A 23,481-nucleotide genomic window follows, 5' to 3' on the forward strand; every position below is an offset into this window, starting at 1 on the left:
AATGGCTTTATTTTACAAGGTGGAAAAACACCATAAATGACTACAAATGCTGATTCTGGGCTTATTGCTCATTCTAAGCGCAGCATGGCTAGTTTATGCTTAACTTGATCTACAGAAACTGAAGATATCTTCTGACTTATTTCCCACCCTTTTCTAAAGTAGATTGCTGGGTGGTCCGTGAGCTATACTCCCTCATGCTGCCTTGAGACTATGACTCTTAGCATGAGAGGGATAAGATTTTAAAAAAAGATAAAAGGAGACATTAATGCAGCTGGCAGCTATTCGAGGAGTACAAGTTATCCAGGCATTCTATTATCCTTGGGAAACAAAGACTAAAGGATGACAAGCTTAGAGTAGGGATCTGAGGGTTTACAGAGCAATTACCTGCAACTACCATGAAGGCAATCCTGCCTAAGAGTCTTTACAGAGGTTCTGCAGAGGCCATATAATCTATCCCTAGATACAGCACAAGCCCTGAAAATTAAAATGAGAAAGGAGCAGGCCCAATCTTCATGACAGCCATGGTCTTATTTGAGCGGAAGAATACAATTCACTTTAATAGCTATTGTAATTCAACATGCACATCGGTGGTATCAAATTATTTTCTTACAGAAGCAATGACAAGTCCTGCCAGCAGATTTTATGCACAAGGCTTTTTACCGCAGATATGCCTCTGTCCCTCCATCTCAATCTCTCTGAAACAGACCTCCCTCATCATTCCAAGCAATTCTGAATCAAACTATTTCAAAGAAGCCTTAATACCCAATCAGGCTCCTAAGTGACAAAACACATCTGCTTTGATGTTTCCCCATGTACTTCATTACTGCAAATAAAATTCTTGGGGCTTTCTTAGTGGCTTTACTATCTTTTCTTATCCCAGACCTGTCTTATCATTGAAAATGTTGAAATTTAAATCTGCAACTACACAAGATTTAAGGCACTTAGAGAAAAGATGAGAATGATTGAAAGTCCTTAGGGATTGATAATGCGAAATGGAGCTTTTCACCTCCAAATTATTAGTTCATATGTGGCATGGGTTTTAAGTGATTTAAAGTCATTATCATCAAATAGTTACTCCACAGCCTTTGTGGAGTGAAATGATGATTTTAGCTCCTAGTTCCTCCTGGACTTAGATCATAATCACCCTCAATACAATTGGCACTAATTGGACAACTTGCTGGCTATCATAGCAGACAGAGAAGTATGTTATTGAATTTCACTCCTTTTTCATTTCACATACTCAGTTCTCTTAGATATCAAAGAATCCTGAGGGCTTTTGGAAAAGTCTTAAGTTTAGAGCTCTTCTGTAGATACTTGGAGGAATATCAATTGCAAACTCCCCCTAATGTTTCTCTATTTTCCAAAATTCACAGCAGCTACTAACATCAAACTTAAAGCACTTTATGATAACATTATTCACAGCTAGAATAACAAAGGAAGTAAGAATTATGCCAAAAGCTCAGTGAGAAAAGACAAGCTGAAGAAAACACACCAGTACAGTTCCAAAGAACCTAGTCAGTGCTGTATCTGAGAGTATTTAAAGGGAAATCAGGTTTCACATTATATTATATAATCCAATTTCCAACACACGAATAAAGCCTCTTATGCACTACAACCTCATAATTATCCTATCCAGTGGGTGCACACAAATACCTATTTTCTTTAGAAGCTATTTTATTGTTCTTCAGAGTTAAGAGTTCTTCCCGTTACAAAATTTTCTCATGACTAATATATGCAATATAAAACAGCAAAAAGGAAGGCCACAAAATGGCTTCCTGTATGTTCACACTTCAAAATTTTCAAGTTCTGCTTTTTGTGGCCTGTAAGTTGCAAGGATGGCACTACCATTCTACAGTACCTGGTTTATTGAGGGAACATGCTAAATGGCTACATATATAAACCTTGAAAACATTTTGCTAAGTGAAATAAGACAGACACGAAAGGACAATATTGCATGATTCCACTTATACAGGTACCTAGGAGAGTCAAATACACAGAATAAAAGAGCTCTTGCTAGAAGGGGACTAGGAGGAGGAAGAATGGGAAGTTATTGTTTAATGGATAGAGTTTCAGTTTGGGATGATGAAAAAGTTCTAGAAATGGAGAGTGTGATGGTTGCACATCAATATGAATGTTTAATGCTAATGAACTACACACTTAAAAAATGATTAACGTGGTCAATTTTATGGTTTGTATATTTTACCACAATTTTTTTAAATGTCTACAAAAAACAAAACATCCCCAGTCCTAACATATTGCTGGTGCACAGTGAAACATGTTGTCAGTGTTTCCCTCGTGCAAGCACACACATTCCCTTCCCCCTCACAGGGCCCATCCAAATGATGTTTTCTCCATAAAATCACCCCTGATCACCAGAGCTGGAAACAAATAAGCTCACCTTTCTCTCTGCTATAAATGGTATTTGTACCTCTCTTACTGTACTCAGCAGTTTCTCCTTAGAGATTATGTACTTCAATAGTTAAGTCCCCTACTCCTTCAGGAAATGCAGTCTCCTAGTGAACAGTACTTTGTGGACTCCCCAAAACCCTTAGTACCTACACAGGTGTCTTTACATACACACTTATCTCTACACACACACCAAACACAATAGTCTCTCAAAAATTTCGAGAGAACAAAAAATGCATGGCAGAATGAATTCCACAGGGCTATTTTAAGTCTTCTATGTAAACGGAATATTGTTACCCTGAATACAAGGTCAAAAATTAGGTCACTGTATGGGATCTGTAAATCTTTTCAGGAAATTTTTATACTGATGGTATGTGGCCCCAATTAACTCTTGATTGCCATCAAGAACAGAAGGGAGGGATCATGCAAAACAGGGATCTCAACATTAATTTGTCTTCATAATTTGGAAGAAAAATAATTTAGAAACACACTAACTCCCTTCACACTCTTCTCAGCATAAGATCAGCTGAGTGATTTAAAAAAGGAACTATAAATTATTATATCAAATCTAATCATAAAAGATATAGACTTAATCTTGCTAATAAATTAAGATTATTTACATATTTTACTCAAAGGCATATTGTCTAAAAGAAAGAATATGAGCTTTGCAGACAAAGAGACCTGTGTTTGAACTGTTTGAATTCCAGCTCCAAGATTTACTAGCTGTATGAACTTTGTAAATTATTTAGCCATTCAAACCTCTATTTCATCATCTGCAAAAAGGGAATAATACCCTCAATGTTAGAGAGTTGTAAAAGGATTAAATGACTAACACATGGCAGACACACAAAAAATTTTATTTTCTTCTCTTCCTTCCCCAGGAACAGATTCAGTTAAGCAGGTTAATTTGGAATATTAAGGGAACATGTTACTTAATTTTGAATATCTCTGACAGATGGAAATTGCTTGTTACAATTTTAAAGCTACATGGAATCCTGGTACTTCCCTGCTGGTCCAGTGGCTAAGACTATGCTCCCAATGCAGGGGGCCCAGGTCCAATCCCTGGTCAGGGAATTAAGATCCCACATGGTGTAACTAAGACCTGGAGCAGCCAAATCAATCAATCAATATTTTTCAAAATAAAGCTAGATGGAATCCTGGAAAAACACGTAATCCAGTGCTCTCATTTTATGAAAAGAGAAATCAATTTAGAGCTTAAGTGACATGGCCACGTCACCAAGCTACCTAGTCAGAAGGTCGCAAAAGAGACCTGATTCTGTGTCCAATATTCTTTCCACATTACATGACTGTCCCTAAGCAAGCCAGTCACTCTTCTTTCTTCCCACTGCTCACAAATCCATGAGCTAGTGCCAAACATGCACTTCAGGAAAGCCATTTACCTTTGATTCCTCGGTCCACTTTCATTAAACGCCTGAGTATAGAATCACGGTTATCTCCTTGCCTGATTTCAATTTTGGTTGAGAAGTGGCCACTGAATGGTTGAGGATTTAGTAGGGAAACTAATACACCAGGCTAAGAAAATAAAGAGAAAATGACTATTATTAGAAGTCAAATCTGAATACTGCTGAGAGAGGAGTGTCTGCTAGACTTTTAATGTCCAAGGAAATACAGACTTAATTCTGATATTTTAAAATCAAGATCAATGGATACTCAAGTATGAAAGAAAAGATGTACAAAAGCTCATGCTTTTAACCAAATGCCTACATAAGAGTGACCATGAATACACATATCTATACTGATGATGGATAGTAACAACAATTCTACCTTCTCTTCCACAACTACCACTGTTTACTGAATTCCTACTGGGTACCAGATGATGGTACTTTATAGACATCATTCCTATATCCTGAAAAACAGTTCCTTAAGACCTCTTTTCACAGATGAAAAGCTGAAAACCAGGAAGATTAATAATGCAGCCCAAGGTCACATAGCTAGAAAGAGACAGAGCCTAACATTTACTGAGCATAAACTAAGTTCTATACCATATGCTTTCCACATTGTATAAGCTATATAGTTAAAGACAATGCTCATTATTTTAAGTGAAAGAAGTTAACTGAGAGTTATGAAACATAAATACATAGTAGCTTAAGGGAATGCTTGAAAGTAGCTTGAAATAAACACATTTGTATAGGGAACACTATTTCATGTACCTATCTCCATGGCTCAAATGACTGTACTTTTAAAGCCACCATATCTTAATGTAATGAGACTATTTATAATTTGATGATAAACTCAGGAGGTCTGCATGATCATCATTGCCTCATTCTTTCAAAAGAGGCCTTTTCTGTTTGCTGGGTTTTTGATGAAATGTGGTAAGAGTAGCAGGATCTATGTAAGTCTTCTGCTTATTAAGAAAAGTAGGGCATTTCATGGACTCTCACAAAGGCACTCCACCAGACTTTACCAAATGCTGCCATTCTGAATGGACTCTTTAAGAGTTAATAAATACAATCTCCTCAAACTCCAAAACCTATTTATCTTCACCAATAATGGCCCCAAAATAAGAAATTTAAAAAGCATTACAAGCAAAATATGGAATGATTCATCAATCTGGTTTATGCCAGAAGCCAAAAGTCTTAAATAACATTATCAAACCAAAACTCACCCGAAATATGAAAGCTCCCTCTCTCTGTTTAAAAGTCTCACATTTCAATGTCCACTATCTTTTTTAAGTCATGTTTTAAAAATCATATTCTCGATTTTAAAATCACAAGCAACATCTGATGCTAACCGTAACAGTAGTGTAAAGAAAAGTGAGGACTGGACTAACTAGGGAATTAGAGGACCTGAAATCCAGTCCCACTACTGACCAACTATGTGGCCTAAGTCAAACTAATCATTTAACTTCTCTGGACCTCACTTTGCTTCCATCTTCAAAATGATGGGTTTAGATGTAAAGCTCTCTAAGGTCTCTTCCAGCCTTAAAATGCAATGATTCAGTGAGATTCTTTCAACTTACTTCTGTTCTAAAAACATTAAGTGGTTTCCCAGGACAGCAATCTTCCCTGACTTTATCTTCTGCTTCAGAGGCAAATTTGACTTCTATATGTTCTAGCTAAATAGAGAGGGAAAAAATGCAAGTCATTAGTATCACTTAATATGATTGAAATTAATCATCACCTCATTTCACCAAATAGCAAAACTAGGTTCTCCACTTGACATGAAATGATCTGTGCCATTTTATTATTTTCCATATAAAGATTAAATGAAATCTATAATCAATTATTTAACACTCATCTTGGATGTCTCATAGTATGTTATTTATATAATCATGTTTACCATCTTCTATATGGAAATCTGACATTTACCTGCTGCCTACAAGAAAACAATAAAGAGGATAAAAAGCTTTCACTCAAATAAATGGAAAAGCTCAAAGTGAAAGTAGCTCAGTCGTGTCCGATTCTTTGCAACCCCATGGACTATAGAGCCCATGGAATTCTCCAGGCCAGAATACTGGAGTGGGTAGCCGTTCCCTTCTCCAGGGGATCTTCCCAACCTAGGGATCGAACCCAGGTCTCCCGCATTGCAGGCACATTCTTTACCAGCTGAGCCAACAGGGAAGCCCAAGAATATTAGAGTGAGTGGCCGATCCTTTCTCCACCGGATCTTCCCAACCCAGGAATCAAACTGGGGTCTCCCGCATTGCAGGCAGATTCTTTACCAGCTGAGCTACCAGGGAAGCCTGGAAAAGCTCAAGATATGTAGCAAATTGCATATATATGAATATAAGATAACCCTAAATAAAAATTGTTCCCACTGTCCCAATGAAAATATCCAAGCAGTGTTTTGACTTCCATGAATACATTTGAACATTTAGAAATACATAAAATAGATGTCTACTAATACTTAATTATGCATTTATAATTGTTGTTCCTGTTGTTTAGTGATTAAATCATGTCTGACTCTTTGCAACCTCATGGACTGTAGCCTGCCAGGCTCCTATGTCCATGGGATTTCCCAGGCAAGAATACTGGAGTAGGTTGCCATTTCCTTCTCCAGGGGATCTTCCTGACCCAGGGATTGAAACTGTGACTCCTGTTTAGCAGACAGATTCTTTGGGAAACCCACATACTTATAATTACATGATATAAAATATTTACTTAGAAATGATCGTTTCTTTCATTCCCATATTTCATAAAACAATTTTCTTAAAATCTAAACCTGTTCTGTTTTCGTGCTTAGTCGCTCAGTTGTGTCGGACTCTTTTGAGACCCCATGGACTTAGCCTGCAAGGCTCCTTTGTTCATGGGGATTCTCCAGGCAAGAATACTGGAGTAGGTTGCCATGCCCTCCTCCAGGGGATCTTCCCAACCCAGAGAACGAACCCAGGTCTCCCGCATTGCATGTGGATTCTTTATCATCTGAGCCACCAGGTTTTCATTATTATTAGAACCACTTTTTGAGTCCTCTAATACAATTTTCTATAGAAAATTATCTTTCCTTCTTCCTAAGTTGAATGAGAGACAGCATTTTTAGAATCTATATATTAAACAGTCACTGGTGCAGGAAGATGGGATGGGGAGAAACTCAAATATGTGAAAGCTACTGGTAATGTTCTGTTTCCTGAGTTGGGCAGTAGATTCATGGATGTTCATGTATTACTAACTAGGAAAAAAAAGGGCCAAACATGGACCACTGACAGTATACCATGAATCAAGCATTTTAATTAATCCAAATCTGTCAATCTGAGGTCTTAAAGGGAAGTAGGAAAAAGAAGCAATTCAGAGCATCCCATAATATAAGAGATTTTGAAAGTATATGACTATAAGGTCTCTTCCTCATTCTGAAGAGAAAACTTGGGCATATACAGTTAGTATTTTAGATACAGAATAACTGATAAGTGAAATAAGGTAAGAGATGATTTCTTCTTCCCGTAACTTCTGTACTACCCATTCTCTTTCCCCCTCCAGTATATTTGGCAAGGGTACTAAACACAGAATATGAAGTTTTTAAAAAGGCTTATTATAAAACAAAAGAACTGGATTGTTTACTATAGTCAGTTATTTATTATAACCCCGGCCCCTCTTACCTCAAGAGAGTTGGTCAGGTAGACTATGTTCTCCATGAGCACTGCCTGTTCATCAAATTCTAATTGCAAATCCAGAACATGAGGTCCCATCTTCTCCAGATTTTCCTAACAGCCAAAATGGTTTTGAAAAACAAAATCACATTAAGAATATGTTGAAAAGAACATATTTCCGCCAAAGCAATCAGTCTCTCAAGTGATAAAATCTTCAAATTTGAACAGTTAAAGGAAAGGCCTTGGACTCATGGTTTCCCTTATCTATGTTTGCTCGCTAATGAAATTACTAGCTGAGAGTAATTATCATTTAAAGTATGATAAGATTAAGACAGCATGGAAAAGACTAGAGGACAGGTTTTCCGATTTATAAAGGAAATATGATTTCATCGTTGTTTATTTAGCCTGACTTAAAGAGCAGATCCAAAGAACTTGTTTGACAAGGAATCAAACAAGTATGTTAAAATATTCCTTAGTTAACTAAAAAAAAAAAGTTAAAAGTTTCTAAGGTACCACATTAATAAGACTATTTCAAGGAATAGTAAATTAATAATAACCAGACATAGAGTAGCATGGATGCATATACAAACATATGTAAATAGAAAGCCAATGGGAATTTGCTTTATGACTCAGGGAACTCAAACTGGGGCTCTGTGATAACCTAGAGAGGTAGGAATGGGTGGGAGGCAGGAGACAGACTTAAGAGGGAGGTATATATGTGCACCTATGGTTGATTCCTGTTGATATATGACAGAAATCAAACCAATATTATAAACCAATCATTGATCAATTAAAAATAAATATTAAAAAAAAATAAGAGCACCAAAATGAAATAAATAAATAAATAACCAAACAAAAAAAATCCCTATATATTTTAAAATATCTTAAAAACTTGATTTAAATGGGTACTCGGATAATCCTAAAACATAAAAAACCATTTCTTAAAAAAAAATTTCCTTATTCTTAATTTTCTTTAACATTAAATAAAATATTTGCTGCTCAAGATGAAACCTTCAAGACCTAAGCTCAAATGCACAAATATAGCTAGCCTGCCTAGAACATGTTTCATTTATTTATATGAAAGTGACCTGACACGATTCTTGACACTCACTACCTTCATTTATCATCCAAGTTGTTTCTTTTCCCATAAAGTGCTAGAAAACCATTCTTATTCCCAGATTTATTAAATACTTTTCAAGGTTACAAACTACTAATTTGCCTGGCAAATCACCAATATTAGTGAAAAAATATTTTACTACTTGAAAATTCTAACACTGGTTTTTCAAAAAGCCAACCCTTGAATCTAACATTATTTAGAATCGGTTTTACTGGATTCTGTAAAGCATGTCACCAAAATTTATTGCCTGTGCAATGAACAATGGGATATTTTGTTGATTCCCATACTGACAATGGATCTGACATTGGACCAATGCCACTAGCTGAGAACCAATGAATTATGAGTATACCCACAAACATAACTTGATTAGTATAGGTCAAGCCAAGATTCTCAATTATTTCTGAAACTTCAAATACCATAAGGCTCAGACAGTTGACTACGTGTCCTTAGGAAAGCCTTTTAATTCTCCTAGAAGCAATTTACTCTAATACAGGACAAGCTATGAGTTTTGCTTTCTTATCAGGAAGGCATCTATAGCCTCCAAGATTCAAGAATTAATCTAAAGTATAATAATCATTACATGCTTAATAGGGCAGAAGACACTGATTAACTTTTTTTTTAATTTACTGAGCTTACTTTTTGACAGGTAGTATTAAAATGTGTTATATGTATTAACTCATTTACTTCTCACAGCACTCCTAAAAGGTAGATTTTATTAATTTCCTATTTTATAGATGAAAAACCTCGTGGCCCAGAGAATTCAAGTGATTTATCTAAGGCCTCCAAACTAAGAAGTAACAGAAAACAGGATTGGGGCCAGAGTCTGGGATCTTAAGCAACATTCAGTTTTGTTTCGGTTTCAAGACATAGATTAGCTATCTATATGAAGAAAACTAAGAGTTTAACCCAAAGGTTCTCAATGTGTGTGTGCTTAGTCGCTCAGTTGTGTCCGACTCTTGCGATCTCGTATTATAGCCTGCCAAGTTCCTGTCTATGGGATTCTTTAGGCAAGAATACTGGAGTGGGTTGCCATTTCCTTCTCCAAGGAATCTTCCTGACCCAGGAACCAAACCCAGGTCTCTTGCATGGCAGGCAGATTCTTTACCAAATGAGCTACAAGGGAAGCCCTCAATGGGGAAGCTGGAATTGGGGAGCAGACAACCAGGAGATAAATGTCTCCAATGTCTGGAGACATTTAGGTGTCATAACTTGAGTTGGGGAGGGAGAAATTCTACTGGCATCCAGTGGGTAGAAGTCAAGACGCTGTTAAATATCCTATAGTGCACAGGAGAACAGCCTTCCAAGAACTATCCAATCTAAAATACAAATAGAGCCATTACTGAGAAACCCTGGTCTAACCGCTATAAACAACATTTATCCTGTTAATAAGTTCAGATCACATCAGATCAGATCAGTCGCTCAGTCGTGTCCGACTCCTTGCAACCCCATGAATCGCAGCACGCCAGGCCTCCCTGTCCATCACCAACTCCCGGAGTTCACTGAGACTCATGTCCATCGAGTCAGTGATGCCATCCAGCCATCTCATCCTCTGTCGTCCCATTCTCCTCCTGCCCCCAATCCCTCCCAGCATCAGAGTCTTTTCCAATGAGTCAACTCTTCGCATGAGGTGGCCAAAGTACTGGAGTTTCAGCTTTAACATCATTCCTTCCAAAGAAATCCCAGGGCTGATCTCCTTCAGAATGGACTGGTTGGATCTCCTTGCAGTCCAAGGGACTCTCAAGAGTCTTCTCCAACATCACAGTTCAAAAGCATCAATTCTTCGGCGCTCAGCCTTCTTCACAGTCCAACTCTCACATCCATACATGACCACAGGAAAAACCATAGTCTTGACTAGACGAATCTTTGTTGGCAAAGTAATGTCTCTGCTTTTGAATATGCTATCCAGGTTGGTCATAACTTTCCTTCCAAGGAGTAAGCGTCTTTTAATTTCATGGCTGCAGTCACCATCTGCAGTGATTTTGGAGCCCCCAAAAATAAAGTCTGACACAGTTTCCACTGTTTCCCCATCTATTTCCCATGAAGTGATGGGACCGGATGCCATGATCTTCGTTTTCTGAATGTTGAGCTTTAAGCCAACTCTCTCACTCTCCTCTTTCACTTTCATCAAGAGGCTTTTTAGTTCCTCTTCACTTTCTGCCATAAGGGTGGTGTCATCTGCATATCTGAGGTTATTGAGATTTCTCCCGGCAATCGTGATTCCAGCTTGTGTTTCTTCCAGTCCAGCGTTTCTCATGATGTACTCTGCATATGTTAAATAAACAGGGTGACAATATACAGCCTTGATGAACTCCTTTTCCTATTTGGAACCAGTCTGTTGTTCCATGTCCAGTTCTAACTGTTGCTTCCTGACCTGCATACAAATTTCTCAAGAGGCAGGTCAGGTGGTCTGGTATTCCCATCTCTTTCAGAATTTTCCACACAGTCAAAGGCTTTGGCATAGTCAATAAAGCAGAAATAGATGTTTTTCTGGAACTCTCTTGCTTTTTCCATGATCCAGCGGATGTTGGCAATTTGATCTCTGGTTCCTCTGCCTTTTCTAAAACCAGCTTGAACATTAGGAAGTTCAAGGTTCACGTACTGCTGAAGCCTGGCTTGGAGAATTTTGAGCATTATTTTACTAGCATGTGAGATGAGTGCAATTGTGCGGTAGTTTGAGCATTCTTTGGCATTGCCTTTCTTTGGGATTGTAATGAAAATTGACCTTTTCCAGTCCTGTGGCCACTGCTGAGTTTTCCAAATTTGCTGGCATATTGAGTGCAGCACTTTCACAGCATCATCTTTCAGGATTTGAAATAGCTCAACTGGAATTCCATCACCTCCACTAGCTTTGTTCGTAGTGATGCTTTCTAAGGCCCATTTGACTTCACATTCCAGGATGTCTGGCTCTAGGTCAGTGATCACACCATCGTGATTATCTGGGTCGTGAAGATCTTTTTTGTACAGTTCTTCTGTGTATTCTTGCCATCTCTTCTTAATATCTTCTGCTTCTGTTAGGTCCATACCATTTCTGACCTTTATCGAGCTCATCTTTGCATGAAATGTTCCTTTGGTATCTCTGATTTTCTTGAAGAGATCCCTAGTCTTTCCCATTCTGTTGTTTTCCTCTATTTCTTTGCACTGATCACTGAGGAAGGCTTTCTTATCTCTTCTTGCTCTTCTTTGGAACTCTGCATTCAGATGTTTATATCTTTCCTTTTCTCCTTTGCTTTTCGCTTCTCTTCTTTTCACAGCTATTTGTAAGGCCTCCCCAGACAGCCATTTTGCTTTTTTGCATTTCTTTTCTATGGGGATGGTCTTGATCCCTGTCTCCTGTACAATGTCACGAACCTCATTCCATAGTTCATCAGGCACTCTGTCTATCAGATCTAAACCCTTAAATCTATTTCTCACTTCCACTGTATAATCATAAGGGATTTGATTTAGGTCATACCTGAATGGTCTAGTGGTTTTCCCTACTTTCTTCAATTTAAGTCTGAATTTGGCAATAAGGGGTTCATGGTCTGAGCCACAGTCAGCTCCTGGTCTTGTTTTTGCTGACTGTATAGAGCTTCTCCATCTTTGGCTGCAAAGAATATAATCAATCTAATTTCGGTGTTGACCATCTGGTGATGTCCATGTATAGAATCTTCTCTTGTGTTGTTGGAAGAGGGTGTTTGTTATGACCAGTGCATTTTCTTGGCAAAACTCTATTAGTCTTTGCCCTGCTTCATTCCGTATTCCAAGGCCAAATTTGCCTGTTACTCCAGGTGTTTCCTGACTTCCTACTTTTGCATTCCAGTCCCCTATAATGAAAGGACATCTTTTTTGGGTGTTAGTTCTAAAATGTAGAATCCTGTTTCCAGTAATAGCATCTAGTAAAAAGACCCTAATGGAAGCCAAAGAATATGCTTCCTCCTCAAACTGAAAAGAAGGGCAGGTAGAACATGAAGAGAATCATTTAGTGCAGTAATTCTAAACCAATTTTTCTTCCACAACACATATTTTAACACACTCAGCAATTTCACAGGTAAAACCCAAATATGATCATTCATTTCTACAACCACTGATTGAAAAGTGTTATTTTAGCAGATTTCCTAAGAGAGATCTTGCCCAAAGTTTTCCTCTTCCTTCTACTATCCTAGCTAACCATTACCCATGTGATCACAGCTGCACAAGATCCACAGCTTACCTTAATCATGGCGACAAATGGCATCACTTTCTTCATATATTTCTTCAATTCTGGCAAACTGCCTAGTTCACCAGCAATGACTTTGTTATCAGGCAACTTTCCACTATTGCTCTAAAAAAGAGAGTGGGAGAGGAATATGAGGAAAAATATTTTTAAAATAATGTAAGATAGTAGATATGCCTATAAGAAACTGGCCAGAAATGAAACAGTGGCCACCAGCCTGATAGAGAAGAACAGAAGAGGGGGCAAACTCCAGCATCATGGGGAAGTGAAAGGTAAATGGAGTCTCCTGTTTCCTCTAAATTCAAAGGACACACGTGTTTTAGGACAGAGGAGAAAAGCATGTGCATGATGCAGAGTATTTAATTTTTCCTTATGTTAATGACACTTTTAGGATCATATCATTAGTCTTACCTGGTGATAAAATGGTCTATAAAGATCTCATTTGTCTTTAAACTTCTAAAAGCAATTCATTAGTCAGAGCAAAATGAATATTATACAACTATCATACAAGATGTATATAATTTCTGGTTTTGAGCACTCTTTCTTATAAACTGTTACCACAAATGTGAAAAAAGAATATAATTTCTTTAAAATAATAAAAATAATAATATAATTAAAATAATAGTAATTTCTACCTAAAAGTATTATAAGCACTAATATGCACAAAGTCCCAAATGTGCTGCCTATATTTAAATTGACTCCTACAAACATCAACAGAGGAGTAATAAAGCAAGTGGCCTTTTCAGAGTTTTGGATGACCTATTTTCTCCTTATTATAAAAGCATAGCACCAAAGCCAAGGGTTGGGAATAAATCCAAAAGAAAAGTAACATATAGTAAGATTTCCAATAATCTATTGACATTCAATTCTAACCTTTACTAAAGTACACAGGAAAAAATATTTTCTCCACTGGCAAAAATGTTGCTTTGAAATACATAAGGAAGAGAAAAGGAGAGGGTGAGACACATTCCTTTTCCCTATGTCACTGAAAAAGTGTCATACTAAACATAAGAACATTCTTCTGGATTATAAACTGACACTCCTTTAGTTCTTTAGGATAAAAACAAATGATAATTTTAAAGGAAGCTGGTCATTCCAAATAATGTCAAAAGATGATGTTGATTCCAAAGTATATAATTTAGTCAATGAATATAAGTAAAAGTATAACTTCTAAAAGAACAGTGGTGATGGGTCTTTTTTAATACCTGGGATATTCCATACCATATTGAATTCTGCTGCTTCCTTGAAAATGCTGATAACGAACATATAAACCACTGAGGCACAATTTCATTTTTCTGACTACCAAAGTAGCTTTTACTCTTTTATTTACCATAAGAAAAAATCTATAAGCAGACTCTAAAAGCTACTTTCTCTTTCTATTACATACAATCAAAGGAAGAAATACTTCCCCATAAAATCAGGTTCACACAGATTATGAAAACACTTGCTCTTCTCTTTCCATCAAGTCTTACAAATATAAAAATTCTCATAAGTATTTCTTGGGTAACTATGAAAAGTAGTGAGACAAAATTGCAATAAAGGTCTAGAAAAATCAAAGCTATGGACTTCTCCTTTATATTATCACTTTATGCTTTGGCCATAATCCCTATTTTGTCTCTTTCTCAAGTGCACCTTAATGGTTTCTGTCCACCAATAACTATTCTTTATAACCTAGGCAAAAATTCCACAACATATACTTTGTTTCCATATTTTGAACATGAAAGGAAAAAGGTAGGTAAATCTTTTTTTCAGGAAAACCTAGAATTAAGTTTAAATATTAAGTTTCCTTCAAATATAACTATCATATTTAATAGCGATTTATCTGACAGTCTAAAAAGAGAAAAAGAAACACCAAACTCTCCACTTCTACTGGTAGTTATCAAACTGGACACTTTCTTTTAAATTACTCAAGCATCAAGCTTCAAATTTTTCAAACATCATAATGTTAAGGTTTCATGAATCCCAGTGTTCAAGGTACAATGAAACCAAAAGGCAAACTTAGTTCTTTTGCTTCATAATTTTAACCAACATATGAAAAAGTTCCACATCTCTTAATACATACTACTAGATCCAGTATTTTTGTATGAAAGTTCCTGAAATGAAACAGCTTTTCACTCAGCATCCATTTAAGAGCCACAAACGACACTCCACATCTAAAGGTAATTAAACAAAGATGCCGTTCTTCCTTCCCTAGACATTGCCAACATCCTAAAAACAAAAACAGCATAAGCAGTACACAACACTGCTCGGAGGGGAATGTCTACTGAGAGAATTACCTCAAAGTGATTACGTAGAACTGACAGGGTGATGTGTTGCCAAGACGGATAGTTCTTTGCCACATAGATGGTGCAATGTGAAGGCTTCTCAGGGGGCTGCTTGTCAGTCTTCTACAGGGCAGAAGAAAGGAAAAAAACATCTACTTATTTTTATATACACCAAAAATGAAATAAACTTCTAGTGTATACCACTACTCCCTTTAACATAAAAAAAAATCATATTATAGAACTGCATTTATAATGAAAATAGCCCTGTACATTTTAATGAAAGTTATCTTTCTCTTCATCACTATTAGATGTTATTTGACCAATAACTTTTAAGTAATGACTCTTTAAAAAAAATGACTTCACCTTCCCTTTAGCAGGCATCATATAGTTCTTGAGTCGCAATCTAAGGTCATGTGCTACTTCCATGAGGTACTGTGAGGAACGTATCAAGCTTTCATCCACAGGACCTGCCAGAGGCCATGAAGCAGTCATAATTGAGTCGGGCTTGAAAAAAAAAAAAAAAGGTTCACTGAGATTAGACAAAACAACTATTTTATGATTCTTGGTTACAGTTTCATACCAAGGCTACCATCTGTAAATGTGTGCTCAAAGTTCAAACCTGACTACACAGAACACACTTTCAGCCCCTGATCTAATGTTCCCTAGAATTCAAGCTGTGAAGTCTGACTCTACATTCTTAATTAGCATACATTTGTAGAAGCATATTAATACCCACACACATATGCTCACTTTCAAAGAAAATTATGTAATGCTAATTTGCCTAAATTTAATCATTATTATATAAATTACACACACTCTCAGTTTTTACCCTATTAATACATCTAGTACTGAAAAGTATGGCTATTTGAACACATTTTTGCATTGTTCATACACTGAAAAATACAAAAGAGCTTGGCTAATAAGGCTGGAAAGGAGTTATTAAACCAACCAATCTGTTTATCTGCAAGCCTGGGAGAAATAATTAAATTTACCTTCACAGTAAGAATGCTAATATAATATCCCTGAATATGCAGCCATATATATGCCAGAAATTTTATATAAAACAAGAATATTTATGCAAATACACACTTCTACCTTTGTTTATAAGCAGTTCATAACAGTTATATATATCTTTCAATATTTTCACCTTTTAAAACAAACAGCTAGAAAAACAATATTAGTTATACATATATTAAAATATATATTTGAATGTATTCAAATGTATTGTAACATTTCCTAATAGGAAGGTGATAAACAACACATACAAAGTCACATGTTTTTAAAATATACGTAGTGTGTATATAAAGACTCATACATGATGTTTCTATCTAAAAAGGAGACAGCTTCAATTTAAGCTGCTGTAATAATTATGAGATGATGAACCCAACACTATATTTAACAGTACTCATTTTCAGTCTTTTTCTTGTAAGTAACATTATTACCACAACATTTATTTAATGAGACCAAAATCAAAACCACACAGAACGTCTTAAATGCATAATGCTACCTTTCCCAGGAGTGTCCAGATGTGCTCACACAAATGTGGACAGAATGGAGCCAAGAGAAGTGTCTGAACTTCAATAAACCGGAACACGAGGTCTCGGTGCATCCCTTCTATGGCCAATTCACGGTACTTATCTTTCGCGGCCTACAAAATTTGGAATTATTTATCATTTCTCTCCCCCTACTTCTTTGAAATAAAATTATAGGAAAAAAATTCAGTATCTCTATCTTAATGCATTTTTAAGTACTTAGTCTTTAAAAATTTCATAATTTCTGAAAAGGTTTTGCTTTATTTTTAAGATTCTGAAAACAAATGTGTGTCAATCCTTAGGTCCATAACAATAAATTGTTTAAATTTGTACATCTTTGATGACCTTTGCTATTAACCATTTCTTTTTAAGCACTTCTTAGCCATTTAGGATTCTTTAGGGGGATTGTTTGTTCACATCCTTTGGTTATTTTTCTTTGGATACCTGTATTTTTTTTTTTTTTGATGTGTCAAAAATCCTGAAATACGGACTGTAAATAATTTTCCAATTGACCGTATTTTTAAGATGATTTCAGTTGTGATTTTCTTATCTGTGTTGCCAAATTCATCAGTCTTTTTTTGATTATTCCTTTCTTTTGTTTTTATGATTAGGAAATCTTTTAATTACAAGATCAAATAAATGTTTGATTAACCCTGTTTTTCAGTAAAAAAAAAAAAAAATTATCAATCCTAACAAAAGAATATTGCACTTTTATATTACTAATTCTCAAAAAAAAATACCTGAAAAAGACATTTTGTAATGGACATAAAAATTGAACAATTTAAACTGGGTACTAAAGGTGAATGCTCTAAGTAATATATATTAAGACTAAAAAGCCTGTAAATATGATACACTGATATGCTCAGCACTTATCCTTATTTATCCACATTTCTGAAAACCAAATTACATAAATCCCAATGTGATATTCTACAAAACTGAGAAAAGCTACGTTTTTAGTTTAAGCTCTTGGACTGTCAAACTTGAGGATATACTGACACCTTGTGGAAAAATCTCAGAAAACATTTGCTTTCAAACTAACAGCAATTAGTTTACAATTAGGCCCCTTTTTTTAAATCAATTTTAAAATGCTTTTCTGGAAAACATGACTAATTTTCAGATTTAACCTCAATTAACTCACAGCTCAACTAGAAACAGAATTATTTATATTAAGGAATTATTTATATAAAGGAACATAATAGAAAAAGTACCCAAGAAAACTACTTAAAATCATAATTTATTGAAGACTTTACAAGTTTTCACTCTCCACTTAAAAGATGAGTCATTATGCTATAGCAGGAGGGAAAAAAAAGAAATGTATAATATTCACATTGACTATTCTATAGCTATGAAAAGAATTAACAGCTTACCTGAAATTCAAAAAAACCCGTTTTCAAAGCTTCTTTAAACATCATCTTTTCATAGTTTTGATCTGTCTTTATAATTCCTGCATTCATTTCACTACGGAGTATGGAAAAAAGGTAACTGAGTTTAAAGGCAAGTATATATAGGTATAAAAAAAACTTCCACATATATTAGCAATATGTGAACCGTGAACTTCCAGATGTTCAAGCTGGTTTTAGAAAAGGCAGAGGAACCAGAGATCAAATTGCCAATATCCGCTGGATCATCGAAAAAGGAAGAGTTCCAGAAAAACATCTATTTCTGCTTTATTGACTATGCCAAAGCCTTTAACTGTGTGGATCACAATAAACTGTAGAAAATTCTGAAAGAGATGGGAATACCAGACCACCTGACCTGCCTCTTGAGAAACCTATATGCAGGTCAGGAATTAACAGTTGGAACTGGACATGGAACAACGGACTGGTTCCAAATAGGAAAAGGAGTACGTCAAGGCTGTATATTGTCACCCTGCTTATTTAACTTATGTACAGATTACATCATGAGAAACGCTGGGCTGGAAGAACCACAGGCTGGAATCAAGATTGCCGGGAGAAATATCAATCACCTCAGATATGCAGATGACACCACTCTTATGGCAGAAAGTGAAGAGGAACTAAAAAGCCTCTTGATGAAAGTGAAAGAGGAGAGTGAGAGAATTGGCTTAAAGCTCAACATTCAGAAAACGAAGATCATGGCATCTGGTCCCATCACTTCATGGGAAATAGATGGGGAAACAGTGGAAAGAGTGTCAGACTTTATTTTTTGGGGTTCCAAAATCACTGCAGATGGTGATTGCAGCCATGAAATTAAAAGATGCTTTTAGAGGCAAAGTTATGACCAACCTAGATAGCATATTAAAAAGCAGAGACATTGCTTTGCCAACAAAGGTCCATCTAGTCAAGGCTATGGTTTTTCCAGTAGTCATGTATGGATGTGAGAGTTCGACTGTGAAGAAAGCTGAGTGCTGAAGAATTGATGCTTTTGAACTGTGGTGTTGGAGAAGACTCTTGAGAGTTCCTTGGACTGCAAGGAGATCCAACCAGTGCATCCTAAAGATCAGTCCTGAGTGTTCATTGGAAGTTCTGATGTTGAAGCTGAAATTCCAGTACTTTGGTCACCTCGTGTGAAGAGTTGACTCACTGGAAAAGACCCTGATGCTGGGAGGGATCGGGGGCAGGAGGAGAAGGGGACAACAGAGGATGAAATGGTTGGACGGCATCCCCAACTCAATGGACATGAGTCTGAGGATGCTCCGGGAGTTGGTGATGGACAGTGAAGCCTGGCATGCTGCAGTCCATGGGGTTGCAAAGAGTCAGACACAACTGAGCAACTGAACTGAAGTGAGGACTTCCCTGGTGGTCTAGTGGCTAAGACTCTGCACTCCCAATGCAAGGGGCTCGGGTTCAGTCCCTAGTCAGGGAACAAGATCCCACATGCTGCAACTAAGAGTTCACATGCTGCAACTGTTAATAAGGCACCCTGCATGCTGCAATTAAAGATCCCACATGCCACAACTAAGACCCAACACTGCCAAATAAAGAAAGAAAGAAAGCTAATAGTATTTTTATCATATAAAATTGCTATAAGGCTAAAATCAGACAATGGATCCAAAGTACTTAGCATAGTTCCCAGCACAAGTAAGTTTTCAATGAAGAGTGGCTATTATTAACATCTAAATTTAAGAGTTAAAAAAAAAAGAAAATTTAAAAATACACCAGGACTAAGCAACTCCTTAAAGTAAAAGTGGTTGGGGACTATAGATTACCTGGCAAAAACTTTATCATTGAAGGTATTGGCAGGACCACTTCTTAGGCTATCCCAGTTGGCAACCATTTCTTTCACCCATTCCACCCAGGTGTATAGGCGGAGAATACCTGCATCTGCCATGGCTTCCACAAAGTTAGCATCTTCAACAGTGTCACCAGCATCAGCTAGAGCCAAGCGCATTCCTTGAAGAAGAAGAAAAAAAATTAATCGATGATTTAAAAATGTAGTTACTGAATATGAACTATGTGTGCAGGTGGGTACACTGCCAAGCCCACGTACAAATTAAGAAACAGCAAGTGCTTTAAACCACTGCATGGATCAACAGCAAAAATAAAGATCACCAAAAGCAGAATCCATAATGATGTTGTTAAAATATTTGAATTTTCCATATTGATTTGCATACACTCAGCATCAATATCCGTTTCTTCTCAGGCATGTTGTGCTAATGAGATAAAGTGATCTTTAATGAGGCAGAGGAAAAAATGATAAACTTGGGAAAGATATCCCTATCAACATCTCAGCCTCATTTAAAGGCAGCAAAATATTACAATTATTTTAATGCATAAGAAAACAGAGTGCTACCTTTTGTGCACAAATACATATTTTCTTACTTCTAAAAGCAGATTCTTCTAGGTTTCTTACTAACAAAATACAATTTTTAAAACAAAATCTTCCATCCTAAAATATTAAAAAAAAAAAACAAACAACCCACCCATCTGTAAGAGTCTAATCAATTAAATTACAGGACATCCTTGCAATGGAAGACGATACTGCTATAAAAGAGTGAGGAAACTTTAATGTATCCACATGAAGTGACCTCAAATATGAACTCATAAGTGAAAAAGGCAAATTTCAGAGTAGTATGGATGGTATGCTACCATCTGCACCTTAAAGAAGGAGATGAGAATATGTGATATCAAATTACGTATGCATTAAATATCCTTTATAATACCCAAGAAGCTGAACACATTTTTAACTTTTTATATTGTAATAATTTTACAATTACAGCAAGGATGCAAAAGACAAGGATAAATGTTTCACCATTTACCAGACTTTCTTAATGTTAACAACTTACATAACCACAGTTTCAAAAAAGCAGGAAGTTAACATCAGTATGACACTACTAACTGAACTACAGACTTAATTCAAAATTTCACCAGCCTTTTCTCTAATATCCTTTTTCTGTTCTAGGATTCAATCCAGAAAACCACCTTGCATTTGATTGTTTATCTCCTTAGTCTCTTCAAATCGTGACAGTTTCTCAGTCTGTCCTGGACCTTGACTACTGATGGGTAGTCAGGAATTTAACAAAATTTCTCCCAACTTGGGTTTGTCTGATGTTTTTGCATGATTAAATGGAGGTTATGAACCTCTGGCAAGAATATCACAAGAGTGATGCTGTATGTCTTCTCAGTGCATCATGATCAGGGAGGTACATGATATTGATATGACTTACTACTGCTATTGCAAACCCACCTCATGTGGTCAGGCAGTGTCTGCCAAGTCTCTCCACTGTAAAGTTACTATTTTTCCCTTTGTGATAAAGAAGTATCTTGGGATAGATACTCTGAGAATATGCAAATAACCTGTTGGGTTTTTTTTTTTTAACTTTCATCCATTGATTTTGGCAACCACTGATGGATCTTGTTGTAACCTCAGATATGCAGATGACATCACCCTTATGGCAGAAAGCGAAGAAGAACTAAAGAGCCTCTTGATGAAAGTGAAAGAGGAGAGTGAAAAAGTTGGCTTAAAACTCAACATTCAGAAAACGAAGATCATGGTCCCATCACTTCATGGCAAATAGATGGGAAAACAATGGAAACAGTGACAGACTATTTCTGTGGGCTCCAAAATCACTGCAGATGGTGACTGCAGCCATGAAATTAAAGGATGCTCCTTGGAAGAAAAGTTAGGACCAACCTAGACAGCATACTGGAGAAGGCATTGGCAACCCACTCCAGTACCCTTGCCTGGAAAATCCCACGGACGGAGGAGCCTGGTAGGCTGCAATCCATGGGGTCGTGAAGAGTTGGACACAACTGAGCAACTTCACTTTCACTTTTCATTTTCATGCATTGGAGAAGGAAATGGCAACCCACTCCAGTGTTCTTACCTGGAGAATCCCAGGGACAGAGGAGCTTGGTGGGCTCCTGTCTATGGGGTTGCAGAGTCAGACACAACTGAAGTGACTTAGCAGCAACAGCAGCAGCAGACAGCATATTAAAAAGCAGAGACATTACTTTGCTAACAAAGGTCCGTCTAGTCAAAGCTATGGTTTTTCTAGTAGTCATGTATGGATGTGAGAGTTGGACTGTAAAGAAAGCTGAGAGCCGAAGAATTGATGCTTTTGAACTGTGGTGTTGGAGAAGACTCTTGAGAGTCCCTTGGACAGCAAGGAGATCAAACCAGTCCATCCTAAAGGAAATCAGTCCTGAATATTCACTGGAAGGACTGATGCTGAAGCTGAAACTCTTACTTTGGCCACCTGATGCGAAGAACTGACTCATTTGAAAAGACCCTGATACTGGGAAAGATTGATGACGGGAGGAGAAGGCGATGACAGGGGATGAGATGGTTGGATGGCTTCACCAACTAGATGGACATGAGTCTGAATAGGCTCCGGGAGTTGGTGATGGACAAGGAAGCCTGGCGTGCTGCAGTCCATGAGGTCGCAAAGAGTCGGACACGACTGAACTGAACTGAACTGATGGATCTTGTCTTTGACAATATTACTATGATGTTTCTCTAATGATGATTTTATATTTCATTCAATTCTTCCACATTTATTACTTGGAATTCTTCTGAAAAGAAGAACAGTCCCCACTCCCCCACTTACTTATTCAATTATTACTATATATCCCTATGAGTTCATGAATATTTAATTTATGCAAGGAGTTATAATTCAATACTACGTTATTTACTTTATCTCTCAAAAAGTTCTTGCTTGGGCAATTGGGAGCCCCTTCAAGCTGGCTCCTGTGCCCTTTCAAATTGTCCCCATCCTTTCTGAAACATTTTCTCATTTTCTGGCATCATAAAATATTCCATGCCCATTTTGTATTTTCTCTACTCCAGACTCAAATCAATCCCTGCTCTTAGGAACCCTAGTTCCTTTTACTAGAGAATGGTATTTAGAAACCAAGATCTGAATGACAGGTGTTTCACCATTAACTAGTGTTTCAGTATCCACAGGCTCTCTCAGCAAAACTAGGAAATAAATGCATGACTAACCCACACATAAATCTATATTTATTTTTATTTATTTTTAAAATATTTATGTTATTTGGCTGCACTGGGTCTTAGTTTCAGCATGCGGGAACTTCAATTTCCACTGCAGCATGTAAGATTCAATTCCCTGACCAGGGATTGAACTGGAGTCCCCTCCATTGGGAGCAGAAAGTCTTAGCCACTGGACTACCAGGGAAGTCCCTATGTTTATTTTTATGTCTGTCTATATAAAAAATAAAACCCATGAGTTTATGCTGATACTGCCAATTCCAATCCAACACCAGGGAGTTCATTTGAGCATTTCCTCTTAACTTATTTATAGCTTCTGATACTGAGCTCTCACCCACAATATTTGTTCAATCCCAGTAAATATATAAAAGTTTCAGAACTGCTAATATACACTTCTTTAAAAGAAAAAAAAACCTACAATATTGTGTACAGTCCTTTTCATCTTGCTATGTTGTCATAATACTGTTTTTCTAAGTAATTTAGGTTAGTTTTTCCCCATCCCTTTCAGTACAGTCTCAAAC

General features: G+C 36.8%; 1 protein-coding gene across 2 annotated transcripts in view; it reads right to left on the reverse strand.

The window, feature by feature from the left end:
- LARS1 (leucyl-tRNA synthetase 1) overlaps positions 1–23,481 on the reverse strand; it is a 70,543-nt gene that overhangs the window by 1,155 nt on the left and 45,907 nt on the right. The window contains exons 23-31 of one of the 2 annotated variants that reach the window (XM_070793741.1): positions 19,719–19,902; positions 17,920–18,010; positions 16,528–16,668; positions 15,384–15,524; positions 15,033–15,143; positions 12,754–12,864; positions 7,457–7,561; positions 5,387–5,482; positions 3,807–3,939 (exon numbers count right to left, since the gene is read on the reverse strand). In XM_070793741.1, coding sequence (XP_070649842.1) covers positions 3,807–3,939; positions 5,387–5,482; positions 7,457–7,561; positions 12,754–12,864; positions 15,033–15,143; positions 15,384–15,524; positions 16,528–16,668; positions 17,920–18,010; positions 19,719–19,902 — 1,113 coding nt within the window. The remainder of the gene's footprint in view (positions 1–3,806; positions 3,940–5,386; positions 5,483–7,456; positions 7,562–12,753; positions 12,865–15,032; positions 15,144–15,383; positions 15,525–16,527; positions 16,669–17,919; positions 18,011–19,718; positions 19,903–23,481) is intronic. The other variant, XM_070793742.1, reaches the window with a different exon arrangement.

The sequence above is a fragment of the Bos indicus genome, chromosome 7 (assembly GCF_029378745.1).
Source record: "Bos indicus isolate NIAB-ARS_2022 breed Sahiwal x Tharparkar chromosome 7, NIAB-ARS_B.indTharparkar_mat_pri_1.0, whole genome shotgun sequence".
NCBI classification, from domain to species: Eukaryota; Metazoa; Chordata; class Mammalia; order Artiodactyla; family Bovidae; genus Bos; species Bos indicus.